General features: G+C 34.5%; 1 protein-coding gene across 4 annotated transcripts in view; it reads left to right on the top strand.

Moving 5' to 3' along the window:
• ZNF407 (zinc finger protein 407) overlaps window positions 1–20,837 on the top strand; it is a 525,354-nt gene that overhangs the window by 34,954 nt on the left and 469,563 nt on the right. For 3 of the 4 annotated variants that reach the window (XR_005212254.1, XM_037806409.1, XM_037806411.1), the window contains exons 2-3: window positions 2,263–7,056; window positions 12,241–12,355. Coding sequence is in view for 3 of the 4 variants with exons in the window: in XM_037806409.1 (XP_037662337.1) it covers window positions 2,313–7,056; window positions 12,241–12,355 (4,859 nt within the window). In the remaining variant the exon portion in view is untranslated. Of the gene's footprint in view, window positions 1–1,482; window positions 1,674–2,262; window positions 7,057–12,240; window positions 12,356–20,837 lie in introns of those variants that run through there. The other variant, XM_037806410.1, reaches the window with a different exon arrangement.

Below are 20,837 nucleotides of genomic sequence, written 5' to 3'. Positions count from 1 at the left end.
GTCTTTACCCCCAAAACAGCTATTAACCCCTTATATACTTTATATTTTCTGGAAATTTTACGAAAATGGTAATCTAAACTAATGTGGAACTTTGTGTAATTAAACTATGTACATTCATCTTTTTCTCATTCATTTCCAGGTGTTTTCTGTATTATTATATGTGATGATTTTTATGGTTTTTAAAGAGCTTTATTGAGATATAATTCACATACCATATAGTTCATACATTAAAAAAAAACAATACAGTGACTTTTAGTGTATTCATAGTCCTGTGCAACCGTCACCACGATACATTTCAGAACACTTTCATCGCCTGAAAAGAAACCCTGTACCTTTTAGCTATCATCTTGCCATTCTCCCATCACTCCTATCCCTAGGTAACCACTAATCTACTTTCTGTCTCCATAGATTTGCCTATAAACATTTCTGGACATCAGTATAAATGGAATCATATAATATGTGGTCTTTTATGTCTGGCTTCTTTTACTTCATATGTTTTCAAGGTTTATCCCTGTTACAGCAGGATCAAAACATCAGTCTTTTTTGTGACTGAATAATATTTGATGTTGTGTACATACCACGTTTTGTTTATTTCTTCATCAGTTGTTGGGCATTGGGCTTCTTTTCACCTTTTGGCTATTATGATTAATACTGCTGTAAATATTCATGCATAGTTATTTTTGCATAGACATATGTTTTAATTTCTCTTGGATATATATACCTAGAAGTGGAATTTGTGGGTCACCTGGTAACTATATTTAATTATTTGAAGAACTGCCGGACTGTTTCCTCAAGTTTACATTCTTAACAGCAGTGTATGAAAGTATTGATTACTCCACATCATTGCCAACATTTGTTATTATTTGACTTTTTGATTCTAGCTATCATAGTGGTTGTGAAGTGATATCTCTTTTTGTCTTACATTTCTGTAATGCCAAATGATACTGTTTGGCCATTTATAGATCTTTCTTGGAGAGAAGTCTGTTTAGAGCTTTTACCCATTTTTTAAATTGGATTATTTTTTTTTCTTTTTTTATAATTGAGTTGTAAGAGTTTATTATATATTCTAGTTGCAAGTCCTTTATCAGATATATGATTTGCAAACTTTTCCCCCCATTCTGTGGGTTGTCTTCTCACTTTCTTGACAGTGTTGAACATAGTGTCCTTCAAAGTTTTTAATTGTGAAGAAGTCCAGTTTATCAAGTTTTTCTTTTGTCTGCTCATACTTTTTGAATCATATTTTGTGTATGTTTTTGTTTCCCACTTTTAGCAGGGTGAAAGGAACAGGCTTCCTTTGATTTGTGATTGTTAGCGACAAATAGTTAAAATAGTTAAAAACAGTTGGCATTAGCTCTGGGGCCATAATATGTTGATGGCTTTTTATTAACATCAAATCAGATGGCATTTGGCTGAAAGTTCCATTAAAATAAATGGCAAATGATATGTTTTAATTGAATTGAATAATATAATGAAAAATAGAATCAGTATTATTGATTTTAAAGCATTTTATTCAATAACAATCTTTTTTCCCCAAATTTTACTCCATTAATTCTACTTATCACTGACCTTTCCCTTTGCCGTTAGCCTTCAGACAACACAAAATGACTGTTAGATGAGGAAATTAGTGATTGACAACTGGAATATGAGTGGCTCTTCATTGCAAAGGAGCTCAGGTGATGAGACTATAAATGTTAATTGGAATATGTTTAGAAGAATAATTGTAAGAGTCTTTGCTTCGGGGAAAAGGACGAAACAGTTGTTTTAAAATTGTTTCTTTTACATTTAGAAATTGAGCTTCTGTGCAGGGAGGCTGAACAGGGGAAGGCCTAATAACTTCCTGACTTGCTTCACAACAGTTCTGTTTTAATCTATTTGACATAGAGTTCACCAAAACTTAATTTGAAGAGAATTCTTCTTGTTTTAAAAGTGGTTAATTGAAAAATACTAGTATAGAGCATGGACACATGGAAGTTTTTTTTGGGCAGGTATTTGGGTGAATCACTTTTTCTACTAAAGATAACATTGATTCCTGAATTAAAATTCAGGGACGTGGCTTTTTCAAAATCCGATTTCATACTTTTCATAAAGTGCTTTACACACATGATCAAGTTCATCTAAAAATAAACATATAGAAAATTTCATTGAGGCTAATTTTATAATTTTTTTTCATCCAATATGCCTCTTTCTGTTGGTTTTATGACTAATGTGGGTGTTTTTCTCTTTATGTTCAAAGGTTTAATACTATGTTTATTTATTTCACAGGTGCTAAGTGAGCCTCACTTGACACAAAAATTGTCATTAGCACTTTATTAATGATGGATACTGAGAAGAAACCTGAAAATGATGAAGATGAAGATATCAACAAAGAAGCAAAAGATTTGAGAAATATTTCATCCCATAATGTAGAATGTGAGCCCATATCTGATGTGATAGCAAATTCGTCTTTACAGGAAGCATACAAAAATCTTGAGAAGAAAGAGGAGAATTCCACAGGCAAAAGAGCTTTTTCAGAATCCTCAAACTTTGACAGTGTTGTTATGGAGGAAGATAGAAAGACACATGCTTCCAAACGAATGAAGTTAGATGAGGCAGACCCCCTTAAATCTGAAGAGCAGGGTATGCATGGATTTGAAACCTCTGATGGCTCAGTCATAGAAGCGGGTATCCCATTAGAGGAAACCATGAAGGACACCTTACTGAATGACTGCGCAGATGGAGGCAGTTGTCTTTCCAGTTCCTTTTCCCCCACTTGTGATTTTAGCACTATTGATGATGTTTCTGTGAAAACAGATACTGAAAAGAAGTCTGCTCAGGAAATAGTTTCCCTTGATTCAGAAAGAGAATCTCCTTTCCACCTGAAAGAAATTAGTGTTAGTTGTACCCTTGGAAATGTAGATACAGTTCTCAAGTGCAGCGTTTGTGGTCATTTGTTTTCTTCTTGCCCTGATTTGGAAAAGCGTGCCAAATGTCATATGCAACAGTCTAAGGAATATACCTGCTGCCACTGTAGCCAAAAAGCAGAGAGCACTTCAGCTCTGCATATACATATCGGACAAACGCAGGGGTCACAGCAAGTCTTTTCTTGTGATCTTTGTGGTTTTCAGTGTGCTGAAGAAAGCCTGTTGAATGCACATTATCTTGGCAAAACACATCTCCGGCGTCAGAATCTAGCTGCTCGTGGAGGATTTGTACAGATGTTAACAAAACAATCTTTTCCTAAAAAACTATGTACTGTGGGAACAAAAAATCTTCAAGCAAAGCCAAGGGCTGCTAAACCGATAGCCAAGAATAGTGGTTCAAAAGGATTCCGCAATGTTGGAAGCAAATATAAAGACTTCAGAGGAAGCATTTCTAAACAAAGTGGTAATTGCAGTGAGCTTCTTGTTGAAATGATGCCATCCAGAAATACTTCTTCGGAAGAAGTAGAGATTGTTGAAGAAAATGTTATTTCCCTTGGTATAGCTCGAAATCCTGAAAACCAGAGTAAAAGGCCAGGAGCATTAGTAACCTCAGAGAGTCTGTTAGATAAATTGGAGTCCACCAAAAATACCCTTCACACAGTGCACGGTATCAGTACAGGCACGCGACCAAGACCTGAGCGAAACATTCTGATGCTGGGTAATAGTTTTCGACGACGAAGCAGCACTTTCACCTTGAAAGGCCAGGCGAAGAAAAGGTTTAATCTTTTAGGAATTAATAAAAGAGGTACAAATGAAACTCAGAGGATACATAGGAAACACTTTCGAACACAGATGAAAATAAGTGATGCAGAGTCAACAATTAAAGAAGCAGAAATGAGTAACAATATCCAGGGTCTGTGTGTGACTACCTCAGAAACCCAGGCACTGAAGCAGGACAAAAAAAACTCTCACCTCCCATGTTCCACGCAGCTTGACTCTCTGATTGTGAAACCATCTTCTGACCATCAAGTGGTATGCAGTTGTACAGACTGTGGTCAAATAGCTGCAAATAGGACGGCTTTGGAAATCCATGTGAAAAGGTGCCATGCAAGAGAGAAATTTTCCTGCCAGACATGTGACTTTTCAACTGTGTCAAGGAGGGACTTAGATGACCATTTGCACAAACACCAGCGTCAGCAACCTGCTTCTGTCTTCAGTTGTCAATGTTGTCCATTTATTTCCTTGAATGAGACAAATCTTAGAGACCACATGAAGGACAAGCATAGTATGGGTTTTCTTTGTACTCCTTGTAATCTGTTCTTCTTGTCTGAAAAGGACATGGAAGAACACAAAGCAACTGAGAAGCATATTAGTTTATTGGTTCAACCAAAGACTTCTCAATCATTTAACAAAGATTTGGTTTTACAGACTTTACCTTTAAGTCCTTTAGAATCAGAAAACACAAAAGATTCTATGAATGAGTCAGGGAAAGCAGCTCAGGAAGGACCCGTTAAGTCCAGGGTAAGCCATGGAAATGAAGTAAGGCATTCATCTTTAAGTAAGCCTCAGTTTCAATGTAAGAAGTGTTTTTATAAAACAAGATCTTCCACTGTTCTTACAAGACATATAAAGCTTCGTCATGGTCAAGACTATCACTTTCTTTGTAAGGCATGTAATCTTTATTCATTGAGCAAAGAAGGGATGGAGAAGCATATTAAAAGAAGCAAGCATCTAGAAAATGCTAAGAAAAATAATATTGGCTTAAGCTTTGAGGAATGTATTGAAAGGGTGTGTATAGGTGCAAATGATAAAAAAGAAGAGTCTAGCATTCCCGGAAATGGAAGGATCGAAGGCCACGTAGAAGGTGTGCAATTACAGGAGCATTCCTGTCATGAGAAGAACATACTAACTTCTAAGGAACTGTCACAGTCTGGTATAATCACCAAAGATAATGAATTAGCTTTGACCAGTACCCCAAAGAGAGGGAGACCTAAAGGTAACATCTCAAGGACATGTTCACATTGTGGTCTTCTGGCCTCTAGTATTACAAACTTGACTGTTCACATTAGACGAAAACACAGTCATCAATATAGTTACTTATGTAAAGTGTGTAAGTATTATACTGTAACTAAGGGAGATATGGAACGGCATTGTGCCACCAAGAAGCATAAAGGACGTGTTGAAATAGAAGCAAATGGAAAACAAAATTCAGACATCGTTGTTGGTCCAGAAGGGAGTAATCTTGATGCCTGTAGAAAGAATATCAATTCCACAGTGGCCATTTCAGATGAACTTGCAAACAAGTCAGCTGAAACAGATACCTCCATTTCAGAAAAGCGTGTGTTAGATCATGGAAATCCAATTGAGGTTGAAGTTGAAAATGTATTTCATTCTCTAGATGGAGAAGTGAACAAGCATCTTATTGATAAAAAGGAACAAGTATCTCTAGAAGTTGAGGAGCTTCTCCAAGAGGGAGATGTGTGTTCCCAGAGAGATGTTACAGATACAAGTGATAATAAATGCACACACTGTACATTTAATGCCCACTCTTCTGCTTCTCTAGAACTTCACATAAAACGGAAACATACAAAAGAATTTGCGTTTTATTGCATGGCATGTGAGTACTATGCAGTCACTCATCGAGAGATGACTAGGCATGCAGCAACAGAGAAACACAAGATGAAAAGGCAGTCCTATCTTAGCTCTTCCACTAATGGAGAAGTTAGTTCTGCAGACATGTCCAGAAGCATTGTTATACCTGAAGAGGAACATCAACAACATTCTGAAGGGTTTCAAATAATTTCTGACCAACCATCAGATACTTTTAAAACTAGAAGTGCTGGTGATTGTTCTGTTTTAGATGCTAATACTAACTTAGACATGTCTAAAGTACTTTGTGCTCCTGATACTGTAGAAATTGAGACTGAGGAAGAATCTAATTTCAGTGAAGATCATTCCTTTTGTGAGACTTTCCCACAGCCCCTTGTCAAGGATAAAGTTATGAAGCCTGAGGAGATGGTGGCCCTTAATATTTCTTCCAGTTATGGCTCCCCAAGCATACTTCAGAATGAAAATTCAGGAAACTCAGCTTTGAATTGTGAGGCAGCAAAGAAAAACTACAATATTTCCAGTTACATCAGTGATCCAAATAGGCATTGTGAGAACAGTGAGGGAGATACAGGAGATAATAGCAATCAAGTCATTAGCAAACACATGTGCCCTGCTGTTGAGGCAGGAGAGCATTCAGCTGAGAGCACTGTCCCTATTGTGATGAGAATTACAAGGGGGCAGCTAAGCCTGGATAGTAATGACCAAAACAAAGTTGGTAGTGCCCATGGGTCAGAGGATTTGGAGAGTGTGCAAGAAGACTCTGCTCTGGAGAACAAGGAAATCCTGTTGAATTCACAACATGAAACTAAAATTATTTTGGAAGACGATGGTCCAGCTTCTGATAGTACAGTTGAAAGTAATGATGTTTATGAAACTGTCATCAGTATTGATGATAAAGGACAGGCCACGTACAGTTTTGGCCGGTTTGATTCTTCAATAATAAGAATAAGGAACCCTGAAGATGGTGAATTGGTAGACCAGTCAGAGGAAAGTCTGATAGCAACTGGAGTGAGAATTGGTGAGTTGCCCTTAAAAGACTCTGCCCTTGGTGTGAAAAAGAAGAAATCTGAAGGCAGTTCCTTTGGTGAATCAACACGAATTCGTTGTGATGATTGTGGCTTCTTGGCAGATGGTTTGAGTGGACTAAATGTTCATATAGCCATGAAACACCCTACAAAAGAGAAGCACTTTCATTGTTTACTGTGTGGAAAATCATTTTATACAGAAAGCAACCTTCATCAGCATTTGGCTAGTGCTGGTCATATGAGAAATGAACAGGCCAGTGTAGAAGAACTTCCAGAGGGTGGTGCCACCTTTAAATGTGTCAAGTGCACAGAGCCCTTTGATTCTGAACAGAATTTATTTCTGCATATTAAAGGACAACATGAGGAATTGCTACGAGAGGTGAATAAGTACATAGTGGAAGACACTGAGCAAATCAACCGTGAGAGAGAAGAAAACCAGGGAAATGTTTGCAAGTATTGTGGGAAGATGTGTCGGAGTAGCAACTCGATGGCGTTCCTAGCACACATCCGCACTCATACTGGTAGGTATATTCTGCAGCAAACCCGTATTTACCTCTGAGGACAAGTGAATGAGAACGTCCAAGCGTTTGTTCCCACCCATTATGTAGTCCTTCCCTTCATCTGCTGTCGGCCTCTCACGTGATTCACAGCTCACTGCTGTGTGTTCTTTTGGACATCTGCTGTCAGTCCCTGATGACGCCACATTTTTAAAGGCGTGTATATTAAGTGGTACTTTTGTGTTATCAGAGGACATATTAGATGTTTTTGAGAAATGTAATAGTAAAATTTTTTCTTACAGTTTAAGGGCTTTAAAAATATTCACTGCCAGATATCTGAAAAGTTTGTCTCCCAGGTAACATGATTCTGCCTTCAAGGATAAAAGTCAGTCATCATTTTTCAAAGACAGTATGTCCTGGGGACTTGGTGTTTGTGGAGGTGGTGCCTGATTTAGTTTCTGTGCTCTGTCACACTTGGTTTTCCATTTTATTGTTTGATTTTAGGTAGAAATTTTAAAAAACTTTTTTTTTTGTGGAAAATGCATAAGCTACTGCTCTAAATTTATGTAAAAATTCACTGCACTGTTTCTATAAACCTGCCATACATTCTTTATTTTAAACAGACAGCTTTTCTAAATCATTGTGCTTTGCTTAGACAAGTTCTGTCTCTATGGTTGAATTTATGAGTGGATTTGAATAATAAATTCACATTTCAATGAACATATTTTCATTAAAACTGTAAGGTTTATTTTACTATACTTTTAAATAATGGCTTATTATTGAAGCTATACTTTAAATTCATACAGTTTTTGAAACTTAGTGCATGATTACAAGGAAGAAGACAAAAGAGTCTGAAACATTATTAATAGTTCAGCGTGATTAAAGATAGATAAAAGTTTTTCAGTGAAGGAAGTAATTGGGCAACCTGCATACGACTAATCTAGGTAAATATAAACATTGTGTTCTTGGTCCCAACTATTCTTATACAATAGACGCATTGTTAGGTGTTCTTCCAAATACTTATTTATTGGCATTATTGATACCTCTATCGGTAACCACGTTGCACTTCGCTTTCAGAAATTACATGGTGTTAGAAATCAGGCTTGTTCACACACACAGAAAATATGTACTTCCTTAATATGCCCTCTTAAGGCAGATAAAACTGAATAAAACTAAGAGGAAGATGCTAATGGAGCTCTTTTTAGAATTCTTTATGCAACTGTCTGGTCAAGACATGTTGCTTATAATTGATGTGTCCATTACTTGAATTCTCTTGTAATTATAGTCAATAAGTCTTGTAAATGTGTTAAAGCTCACTAAAAGCATACAAATTCAAGAAGAGAGTAAGGCTAATAATTTAAAATAATCAATGTAGGCATTTCAGCACTTAATTTCCCTTGTGTGTTGATAGCTGATCATTCTTAATCCATTAAGATTTATTTAGTCGTTTACAATGCAAAATAGGTTTGCACTGGTCACTTGTGCCATTTGAAAATGTCCACCAGGTTAAGTGCAGAATGTAGCCCATTAGTCTTCCTTGACTATATGTATTAATTGCATTTAAAATCAAGTTAATGTGGATGTGAAAGTGAGGTAACTATCAATATGTGACAAAGTAACCCTACTTATGTAAGTTACATCATTGATTGTAACATTTAGTAAAAGTTAGTGTACTTTTAAACATCTTGTGTTGGTCTTATCAGTGAGTGCGTTTTTATTGTGCTCTGAAATGGCTTTTAAAAGAGCAGTATTCCTGAGTACTCAATATTAGTCTACCATTTCAATTTTGCAAGTCTTTGCTTTGGGGAAGTTGTTCTCCAGGTTTTAATCTAGGGTTTTTTCTTGGAGCATCTAAAATGAATTGCTTTTCTCCTACTTTGCTTATGTCCATGAAATAGTGATGCAAAGACTGTTATTGATGGTTAACTGGAAAAGGGCTTACTCTTCCAATCCCTGTTTTCATATTTTGTGATTTACTATAGGTTTTATATAACCTTTTCTTCTCATCCTTAGCATGATAAAAGCAGCACTATAAGAAATAAATGAGTTTTGGTTATCAAGAATTGTGGGAGAAATGCATCCTAGAGTTTTCCAGTGCCTTCGCTTGTGTGAAGCACTCAGCATGACCAGAAAGAGCCGTCTTTCCTCTCACATCACGATCTCAGTAGAAAGTTGCTGTTCGTTTTCTCTCGTGTACTTTTTTTTGTTTCTTTATGCTTTTCTTTCATGTCACCTGGAAGATCCCATGAAGCTGGGAGATTGTCGGCAGCCACTTCATTTGATGGCCAGAATGTAGTGGTCAGCCTGTGCCATTTGAAAATGTTCACATGTGGAGAGATAGGACATTATGAGACTTCAGGAAAAATTCTCACATTAGGGCGGATAGTGTTTGCAACTTAATATATGACATTTCAGAAAACAAACTGGCGTGAGAACAGGTAGTGAGGAGAGCTCATCATTCTGCAGACTTCCGCGTGGTGAGCACGGAGGGCTCCTGTTTGTCCCTCATTCCCATACCCCACCAGAGTTGGCTCTCAGCATCACTTGTTGGGCAGATGAATAAATCAGTGAGACGAGTGAATGAATGAAGTGTTCAGGTGTTTAGAGAGGGTTGTAGAATTGAGGCTATAGTTATATACATCTTGTGTAAAGGTATAGTTATATACATTTTGCTTTTAAGGTCAAAGTTTTTTGTTTCTGTCTTTGTTCTTTTTAATGTTAATGCTGCATCCATGTGTGCATAGTAGCTAGTGACTCCTGGTTGAGAAATGCTTGTTTAGGTCTGAGTGAAAACTTAGTTTTTAAGGTCTTTGGACTTCTTTTGGTAAAATAATAAGGTACCAGAAAGTTAGAGCGCCTCTTTAGTTTTTCTTTTTAAAAAAACCTCGCAGGCAAAATTAATGTAAACAAAAAAACCTACTGAGGACAATGCTCGCCCAAGGAATGGAACTTTTTACAGGAGTATTGAAAGTTTATAATAATTAAAATACTACTAAGAGAAAGATGAATTTAGAAATATGTGGTTTTGCAAATTTTGTCTTATGAATGTAATACCTGGATTTATTTCGGAATGTGTATAGCAAGCTTAAACACTGAAATGTTATTAGTAGAAAAAAAGAAAAGAGATACTGAAATTTTTTTTCTTATATCGTGAGTATTGGCCCTAGTCTGTTAGTATTTGAATTTTTATGGCACAGAAAGGAGATGTTAACACAGTCCACTCTGAATGTAAGATATGAAAAATAATCAAGGCCTCCGTGATTACTGGATGAAAACAGTCAACAAAACAACTCATTTATGTATTGTCAACACACTATAGCAATGACCACCAAAGCCCGAAGGATCTTGAGTTTTTCACGAAAGACCGTGTGCAATTAGTTGAAAACACCAAAGGTCTTGTGTCCAGTCCTTTGTGACACCTGTGATAACAGAAAGAGGAAGTAATTTACTAAATTTTCTTGCTGTGTAAGCAAAACTAAAACTTAAATCCACGAGATATTTAAAATCCACTAACCAAGATTGTGATACAAATATTGGGAAAATTGTATCTTCTTTTTTTTTGGTATTATTGCCAATGAATAGTTTTCTAATTATTATATTTCATGAATTTTAATTTAAGGTTCATTTAAATTGGTTCTTCTCATTTTTTTCTTATCAAAAGTCCCTATAGAATTCTGTGTTGATTGGAAATGTTTCAAGATAGTGATAGGCTTAGTTTTATCAGAACAATTTAAATAAACTGTAGTTTCTAATGTGATTGATAGAATGTGATTGCTGTAAGCTGCAGTCTCAACCTGCTTTTGACATTTAAGCATGTAAAGCTGACTCGATATAACCATTCAGGTGCTAAGTATATTTTACATATAGTTCTGAGAGTAGCAGTGGAAGTAAGAGCTCTGGCTTCATTGTCATTGAACTGTGAAATATTCAACCTTGTCTGCCAGTGCTTAGTACTGTTGACTTTTTTATTTCTGTTAGAAGATTAAAATTAAATGCTTCAGTTTTTTTGTCAGCTTTTTGGGAATTAAATTGAAATTTAAGACTGAAATTTTTTACTTAGTGCTTCAATTTCAACAAAGTATTCTTGGAGGATTTTTTTTTTTTTTCCAAGGGCACTGCACAAAGTTCATTGATCAAATATGATTTATTGTAATTTTTTTATTTGAGCTCTTTGTGTATTAAAGTGCACATATTTTCTGTTATGTCTGACTATTTTAGAAGAGGTACTTCACCAAGTATGTACTAAACATTAGATGACAAACCTGGAAGCATATTGTACTGATTTTAAACTGGATTTTATGATTTTGATTTATTAACTTGAAGATTTAGTGGTTAGAAAATTGGAAAATGTATATATGCATGTGATATATTAAGAGTCACTTCTCAGTTATGTGGAAACAGATTGTCTATTACTGTTTTAGTTATAATGTATCTATTGCTGCCAGTAAGTTTTTTGTTTTTGAAATAACTCTGTTTTCCCATTATTTACTTATGAAATGATTAAAAAAATTATCGGTACCTTTTATGTCTTTTATGTTTAAATATTTGTTCTTGGAATAAATAATAATCAAAATGTCAATACTGGTTTGCAGAATCATTAGAAATTTTTGATTATAAAATGATCATAAAAACATATTCTTCAACTGTATATTCATATACTGTATCTTATTAAAATAGTAAAGTCATGAATCATTTGGGATAAATGACAAAAAATCTGAAATACCATTAATGTGAATAAATTCAAAGCTGGAGAAATACGAGGAAACTAGGTGACAGCCATTAAGAAATTCATTTGATAATAGATATACATTTAAAAATACCAGCTACCCTGTATGCATTTGTGTTTTTAAAATGCCCCTTTTTAAAAGCTGAGTGGCATTAAAAGATATTTTTTTGAATTATAGGGAAAATATTTAAAATTATTAGCTTATCTCATCTGCTTAATACTGCTCAACTGTATCACTTTGGACTTTAAATCTTAGAGATGTTATTGGAAGATAGGAGCGCTTGCTGAAACATTAACATCTTGTAGGTGGAATAATTATGGAATGCTGGTTTATTCAGGTTATAAATGAATTCAAGTATTTCATTTTGGGGACAGAAATTATTAATTAGATTAAAGCTATGATTTAACATTTAGCCTTCTTTTTAAACTATCAGTAATGTATTATGCCAAGTCAAATCATATTTTATGTTAAATTTATTTAGGATCAAAACCATTCAAGTGCAAGATATGCCATTTTGCAACAGCTCAACTTGGAGATGCCAGAAACCATGTCAAAAGGCACCTTGGGATGAGGGAATACAAGTGTCATGTCTGTGGGTGAGTAAATCGAAACTCTCTCTACATGGTTAACTGGGAAGCATGTGCAAGGTATCCATTGTTTCAGAATTCAAAACTGATATGAATAAGAGTGGCTAAAATTATGCATGCGTATCCTCCTTTCCATTGTTATGGTAAATTCCTTAAATACAGTTATGACATTCTTCTCCCACTTCTAATCCTGTACTGAAGATGAGCAATTTTATGGGCTACAGGGTCAATTTGAACCTGTAATCTGTAAATTGACTAAATTATAGGATGTTCATTCACATTGCCAGGGAGAACTGTAAATTCCATTTAAAGACATATAAAATATATAATATAGCTATAGGAATGTAAATGTATGTGTTTCTTTTGCTATACAGCTTTAATTTTAACCACATTAATGGCTCTTTGGATCCATTGGGCATATTCTATAAGGGAAAAAACAAAAGATTTAATTTCAGATAGCTGGTTTACTGATTGTCACAGAAATGAAGCTTAAAAAGCAGTGTATAACATATGATTTTGTGTAACTTTATTTCAAAACTTGTTGTTTTCCTTTTTAGTTAATGGTGATTTTCTCTAAAGACTCATTCATAATGATTAATTGTCATTCAAATATGTTGTATTTTAATAGGAAGCACTGAGATGCCTTAATGCAAAACTAATTAATTTAGCAGAAATGTTTAAAGGGTTTTAAAATGTCATGACATATATGGTATATTGTAGGACATTTGAAGTTGGATTTTAGTACCCTGCTTCTGATTAGAAATATATTTTAATGTTATTATGCTAGAGAAATTAACTAATAAGTGTAAGATATAAAAAACATTTTATGTGAAACTTGAGGAACCTGCAGTTCTTATGGCTAATTCACAAAGTTGTACAGATTCAATTAAATTATGCAGTGCACGCAGGTATATTAGATTTGTTTTTTAGTAGAAGATTCTTCTTCTGGTTGGCCTTGCCATGTAAATATCTTGTAAGACAAAAATTGGTTCTGCAATTTGTTGGACAGTACATTTCATCCCAGGATGCAGGTGCATTTTTGACCCTTAAGATAGTTTTACAGATAACTTTGCAAGCGGTTTTACTAACCATGGTCTGTGATTTATTCATTGGCAGAACTGATGGTTCAGTGACTTGCAGCTAAAGTAAATGAAGATGAACCTTTGCCCTAAAGACCCCTGAAGATCAGTGGGAGAATGAGTTTTGTTACTACTGGTTTTAGCTGCCAGGGTCAAATGCCAAATGGTTCATTTTAATTGTCTGGGTCCTGGAATTTTAAAAGATATCTCATTTCTTGTTTTCACCATATGAGTTAAAGGAAAGAGGAGGGCTCAGACGCTAATGAAGATTCGCCGTTAGTTGGCAGTAAGCAGTTTTTTCCTCATTTTTGTGAAATAAGTGAACAGTTTTTACGTACTGTTTTATTAGAAATCTAATTCCATTCATTTTTGTTAGCATTACTAAAACCCTGGGAAGAGAAGAAACCTTGAAGAGGAGAGTTTCTGACATATATAGCATAAAAACAATACGTGATTGACTGGCTTTGATTATATAATTTGAACAGTGCACACTTGGCTTAGCTTGTTGCTTACCACATGAAAATGAAGTGTTGCACTAGTAATTTAGATATTTGATTCCCAAGATACAGGATTATAAATAAATGTACATATATTGAGTTTATACTGTGACTGTAGAGTTCTATGTATATGTGTGCTTATGTGCAGATGCATGTGTGTGTGTGTAGAAAAAGCATTTTAAGATACCAACCTTGTGTCTCTTAGAATTATGGTAGTCATTGAATTTTATCTGGCTATGAAATAAGAGTTCCCTTTGTTTTTTTAAGTGAAGTTTGATTTAAAAGTTACATAATGATTTTAACAGGGTAGATATTTTTACAGTGAAGCTAGAAATTGTGAAGAATTGTAGTAAATTGAGGAACGCCTATTGATCTTTGCAGTTGAAACAGAACAATAATGAATTAGGTACCCTTTAATGTGAAAGAAAAAGTATCATGGATTGTTTTATATTTTATGTGTTTCAGAGGGATAGAGCAGTGTGTAGCTTAAAAATTAGAGTAGAAAACATAAAACAGAATTGCAGGGATCAGACCAGTGGCGGTAGAGAGCGTGGGTACGTTAACATCCCTTATGTCAATTTGTTATCGTTGACGGCTAGATAATCTCAGGAATGCTCAGTGGGCCTATTAGTTCCTGAATATAAGCAGCTCATGCAGCATTTCTTCATTAGCTTTAATTGCTATAAATTTTACCTTTTAAAAAACCATGCTTTAAAAGGTGAAGAGATCTTTCAGGAACATTAACTCTGTAATTTTGTCACAAACAGAAGGTCCTGTACCGTGTTTTCTTTTCTTCAGTAGTTACTATCTTACCCTCTCTCTTTTAGAATTTTATTTATAACCACTTCATTAGTAGGTTTATAAGAAATAAGTTATTTTTCAAATAGTCCTGAGTAAGTGATATATAAAAATAGCAGGGGAGGCACATTTTTAAAGTGAAATTATTACTCATAACATTGTACTCTTTTTTTCCTTAGTAATCACTTCCTTTTCTTGAAAAAGCCTAATATTTTATAGCGACATTGATGGAAACAACAAACTTGAAGAAATTATTAAAATGCATTTTGTTGAATTGGGTACAATTTTAATTTTTTAGGTTATTTAAAATTGTTTGAGTTTTGCATGTATTTATATATCTTTGTATGAGAAGATTTAAGATGCACATTAACTATTTACCTAATGTTTTTAACTAAGGCTTAGTTTTAGGGTGTGCATTAGCAACTTCCTTAACTAAAACTGCCTTTTTAAGGATCTAAGCTGATTTTCTTTGAATCTTGAAGATCAACTTTAAGAAGATATCTTTTTTCCCTCTTGTGGGCAGATCTTAGCTCAGTATATCATGGATTTACTTTTGTTTGACGTAAGAAGCTGAAGGTATTAGATGTCTAATTACTGTTAGATATCTAGGATTCAGAGTTCAGGATTTCAGTTTTGTTTAGCCATGGTTTATGTGCTTATGACACAGTACAAATTTAAAGCATGTATTGCTTTGTTCTTCATATTTTGAGAACATGTTATAGGAACTACGTTTAGAAGCCGTTTATTTTACTTTCACTTTTAGAAGGAGCAGTTTTTGAATAGTACAGTATGTTAATGTTTTTCTTGCATGTGAGTGTGATCTTGAGAGGATTACTGTAGAATATAGATATTTTTATATTTAGGCACTTGATAGTTTACATGAAAATCTTTAAAATTTATTTTAAAACCATCAACATGTATAATAGTATACGGAACACTCTCATTAGTATTTTGTATTTTTGCAGTGCTTTGTGATTTAGTAAATGCTTTGATAAAGGTATATCTCATTTGCTTATTTTTATTGTTTTATGACACTGTTTAGTGTCTTTTTATTATCCCCATTTTATAGATGGTAACTTGCGGTTCAAAGTGTTTTTCTGAGGTACTTAAATTATACAACCAGTAATGGTGGACCACTGTTTTTCTTCCTTTTAATTATCCCTTTTCTTTATTTCTTCTTTGCTTTTTTGCAAAAAAAATTTGTTGTTTTGGTTACTGACTTTAATTTGTATTTTTTTTCTTCTCTCTAGGTTGTTTTTGCTAGCATGTAATAGCTGTAACATATCCTCCCTACCCCCCAGGCTCTTTTATTTTCTGCTTTTGCTCAGATTGACTTTATTTTAAGGTATTGCTGGTACAGTGTTTTATGTTAATATTCTGATAGTCTGTTCTTTTTTTTTTTTTTGGCATCTTTTCTATTTAATTTTTCCCACTTACAAATGTTGTTTTAAATATTTTTATTATTTTTCCCCATTCTTTTTCATGTATTGATAATTCATTGTACTTGAAGGCTTACAAGTGTAACATGTTGGTATAATAGAAATAGGTGTCTACAATCTTCATTGGGATGAATGGTAAAATTGGTCAGCTTGGGTTATTTTTTTGTTTTTCAGTACTGGTTATTTTTAAAATGTTAGAAAATTAGTAATTGGCCTGTGATTTTAATAAATCTAGGAAATTATACATAACTTTGGTGTGACATTATTTAGAAGTATAGAACACAATATGTATACTTTAGGGATTACATTATTTCCTGATTGATTTCCCTATGTCTGGCCTTGATTCTTGTGTATGGAGTTAAATACTTGAATAGAACATACTATTCATGAGAGAATCAGGATATTTGCCAAATTTGTCATCTCTGGGTTCATGAAAAGATTCCAGACATTTTCTAATTGTGTATTAACATGCTTATGAACTGTTTATTCCTAGTTGGTTTAAGAAACCTGAAATAGAAAGTTACTAATGCAGTAAAACTCTGTGTGTGTGTGTGTGTGTGTGTGTGTGTGTGTGTGTGTGTGTGTGGCATTACCTAGTTTTTGTGCATTAGAAGGGATCTCTGTGTAGATGATTATAATGTCACTTTCTGACCTTTGCAGCTTGAATAATTGTAAATCATTGCTTCATAACGTGTCAGAGAATGTCTGTACTAGGCAATTAAATGGCAGAATATAATAGACCAAATTATTGCCTGTCATGTTTTCAACAACACAGTTAGTATTTGAGTTACACTTAATCATTACGTGCATTAGCGACTTCATTGGCATCCAGCTTCAGGCTGAGCATGAAATACATTACATTATTTAAACCTCTAATGGTACAAGTCATTTATTTGTGTTGAAGTGTACAACATGCAGAGTTTCATAAAGCAAGGAACACTTGAGAGCTTAATTTATCCAAATCAAAGTCTAAATGCAGATAAACACAAGTGGCAAAAATTAGTAATTTTTATAGGCTGGAAATATTTAAAAATACATGGTTGTGGGTAATTGTAGGCAGCAGGAATAAATTAAAATCACTATTTTTAGTCTGCTCTGTGAACTAAAGCTGTGTATACCTAAATCATTAAAAGCACCATGGAATTGCATTTTTAGCTGAACAATTAATTACACCCATCATATCTGCAGATGTATCCAAATAAAATAAGTATTTGGTTTAGCTGGTTGTTTGGTTAAAGAGATACAGATAGAAAAAGTTTGTTTTATATTGTGGCATGAATTATATTGTGGCATGAATTATGCTTATAACATACTACAAAGTGCAGCATCTCTCAAGTTTCATAAAAAATATTTAAATTAACATTAAAATACTATCTTATAAAGGACACATTACATATTTTTATACATACAGCATTTTAGTATTTTTAATTTAATGATATATTTTTGCCCTTATTTGCCTAAATTTAAAATTCTATGGAATAATTACTATCTCAGTGTTAAAGAAGAGAACAAAATTAAAATGTTTATTCTTCTCATATTAAAATTCTTGAAATACTTTAAAAATAGTGAATAGACATTGTTTCTTTTTTTTTTTTTTAGATTAAAGTGTCTGAAATTTGAAAATCTAAGGGATATCTTGGTTACAATATTTGAATGAAAAACATCATTTCTTTCTCAGATCTGATTCTGGGCTATTTTCCAGTGAACTGGTTTGTAAATGAGTGGGAGAGTTGGGGGTAAGTTGAGAATAATGGAGCCGAAACAGGAGAAAACAATTCCCAGTCTTCTTACTGTGAAAGGATAGCTCTTTTGTCACTCTACCATGCCCACTTTTCCTTTTGGTGGTGCTATTTTTAATTTTTGCTACAGATCAGTGGGGTCCTAGATGACCAACCTGTGACAAAATAGAAATAAAAGAAACAGTTTGTTATTTCTTAGTGTAAGAGTTGAAAACATTGGCTGCTGTCTCTAAAGTATTTTCCGGTTAAAAGTCCTGTGACTCAGAAAATAAAGTCGTTTTTTTATTTGAAAATGGTTCAGTGGTGATTTTAAAATCCTGTTATAGAGTGTCAGAGTTTTTATGTCCTTCTGATCCCTTCTGGTTTCCATTGCCTGCTTTATGCTTTGTGCCTATTTTTTAGGTCTCCGCACCACACCTTCTTGTTCTTCTGTTTCTTCAAGTCCATTAATTTGTGGAGGCTTTTTGCTCTTTGCCTTGTCCAAGAACTGAGTAAGAGTAGGTGTAGGAAATGGACATAGGAGGGAAGCATTTTACTGTTTATTCATTTTTTCATTCATTTTTCTTTCGACAGGTATCTTCGAGTTTCTTCTTTGTGTCAAGCATGGTGGTAATGTGGTATATGGGCCCTGCTGTCAGGGTGTTCCAAGTAGAAGAGACAGACTTGAAAAGCAATAATTTTTAGTACAGGAAGATACATCATAGGAGTCAGAGCAAGATACATTGAGAGCACAGAGCGAGGAGGCCATTAGCTCTGCTTAGGAGCAGTAGGAAAGGCTTCCTCGAGGGGTTGTGTTTCAGTAGGGTTTCAGAGGATGAGGAGGTATTCACAAGGCAGATTGGGGCATTTTAAATAGAGAGAGCAAAAGAGCGAGAGTAGAGGGGTAAGGAATTACATGGCATATTAAGAGAGCTGAGAGAAATTCCTGCAGTGTTAAGTGACTAGATGGGGTGAAGGGGGGCGTTTATTCAAAATTAAATAAAAATTTGTTGGACACCAGTATGTGCTTGCTAGGTGATATGTTAGTCTTTAGGCTAAAAAGATCAAAATAATACTTGCCTCAAATGTGTAGAGAAAGCTTAGGTAAAGAAATGACCAAGTCTTCCTGGCTGGTTCAGAAAATATATTTCTTTTGATAGGAAGGTGAGTTAGGCATATAAATAGGGGCAGCACATTCCAGGCAGTGTTCTGGTATGTTCTACCGTGGAGTCTGGTATGTTCAGCCTAACAAATATGGTATATTCAGGAATTACAAGCAATTCAATGCTGCCAGAGGCTAGATTCTGAGTAAGGCAGACTGTTCCAGGGGTTGAATGTGGGCGAGGCAGGTGGGGGTGAGATCTCAAAGGTGAATGCTGGTCTTTCTCTCTGTTTTTTTCTTCTGCTTTTTTATTATCTGACTTTCTTCCCAGTTTCCTGGTCTGTGAGTGGGCAGTGATTGAGGAGAAATGTAAAGCCTGGGGAAAAGTGAATTACCACTTCAGGATCCAGGGGTGTGGGAATTGGTCATGGGGAACTATACTTAAGAGAATTTCACTATTTGTAATTTTAATTAGGGATCCTGTTGATTATAGATAATTGTAATGGAAAAAGATTGATAACTGTTTGTATAACCTAGTACAGTGTAGTTCCAAATAATAATTGCTTCGGAAGTCTGCATAGAACGCATAGGTTTAAAACAGATATTCTAAGTATGTTTCCATTGGTGGTTCATCTGGATGGGAAAGGAAGCCTTTACTTTAAAAAGTTTTTGTATGTCTTAGTAATGCATGTTATCCTCACACTTCATAGTACTTGGATACTTTTCTTATTTTGATTCACTTAGATGGTTTGTGTTTCTTTGGTAGTATTCTACCTCCATGCTCTCGTCTGCTTTCATTCAGCCCTTGAGCTCCTTTATGGTCCTTGCTACCCTTGCTTTAGCATCATACCAAGAATTAGTTCAAGGTTTTGTCCAATTATTAAAGTACCAAGTAACAGCAAACAACAAAATACTAAGTACTCAGCACTGTTTAATGCTACTCTCTAGATTTGTTCTTTTTTAGAAAATTAATTTTGATTTGCTATTCCCATTGTATTTTAAAAAGTGCTGTTTACTATTGAGGAATTACAGGACTATATGAATTGGACCAAAGAGTGATTGTTTTTAAGGACGAGTAAAGGGTTAATTAGCATCATCATTATGCTGTCAACTTGACATGTGGTTCATGGGGAACAAGAAAATTCTTATTATAAAATCTGGCTAATGTAAGACCCTCACTTTAATCCCCTTCAAAAATGCTACTGTCAATGATACAGGTGAAAATGGTTTCATGTTGTTAATAAATCTGGTAATTAATCATTATAATATTAGCAAATAAGTATGAATTTTTTATTGTGGCTGGTGACATTAATAGTCAAATGCCTCAAAACATAAATTTGCCTTAGTCTGCAAAAATGGAACATTTAAATATTAGAAGACATGTTAGTACTCGCTACTAAAATTTATTTTAAAAACAGTTTTGGAACTTATTGTCTAGTCTAATCCGTCTAGTGACTAGATAAAGAAATTTGGGTCAAGAGCTCAAGTGGCTTTTCACAAATGGGGACAAGAGCCCAGGACTTCTGATCTCAGGTCAGTGCTATTTCTAATATAACCCCCTGGCATTGTAATTAGTTTTAAAAATATTTCTGAAACTTTTTGGCTTCACTATTTGTAGCCACTGGTCTTATAGCAAGAGAAATAACATGGATACTTGTTTCAGCATCAAAGTTAATTAATTAATTAATTAATTTGTCAAACATTTTCTGAGTGCCAAACATATGAAACTCTGGTTTCAGGAACTAACAGCAGTGAGTACTGTCATAATTCAATTTGAATTTAGATTGTCAGTTGTCATCAAAGGATGGAATTAACTGAAAATGAGAAACGTACAGGGATGTTGGGTATTCATTTTGAT

Source organism: Choloepus didactylus, chromosome 16 (genome assembly GCF_015220235.1).
Source record: "Choloepus didactylus isolate mChoDid1 chromosome 16, mChoDid1.pri, whole genome shotgun sequence".
Classification (NCBI taxonomy): Eukaryota; Metazoa; Chordata; class Mammalia; order Pilosa; family Megalonychidae; genus Choloepus; species Choloepus didactylus.
This window is presented reverse-complemented; position numbering and strand designations above follow the sequence as displayed.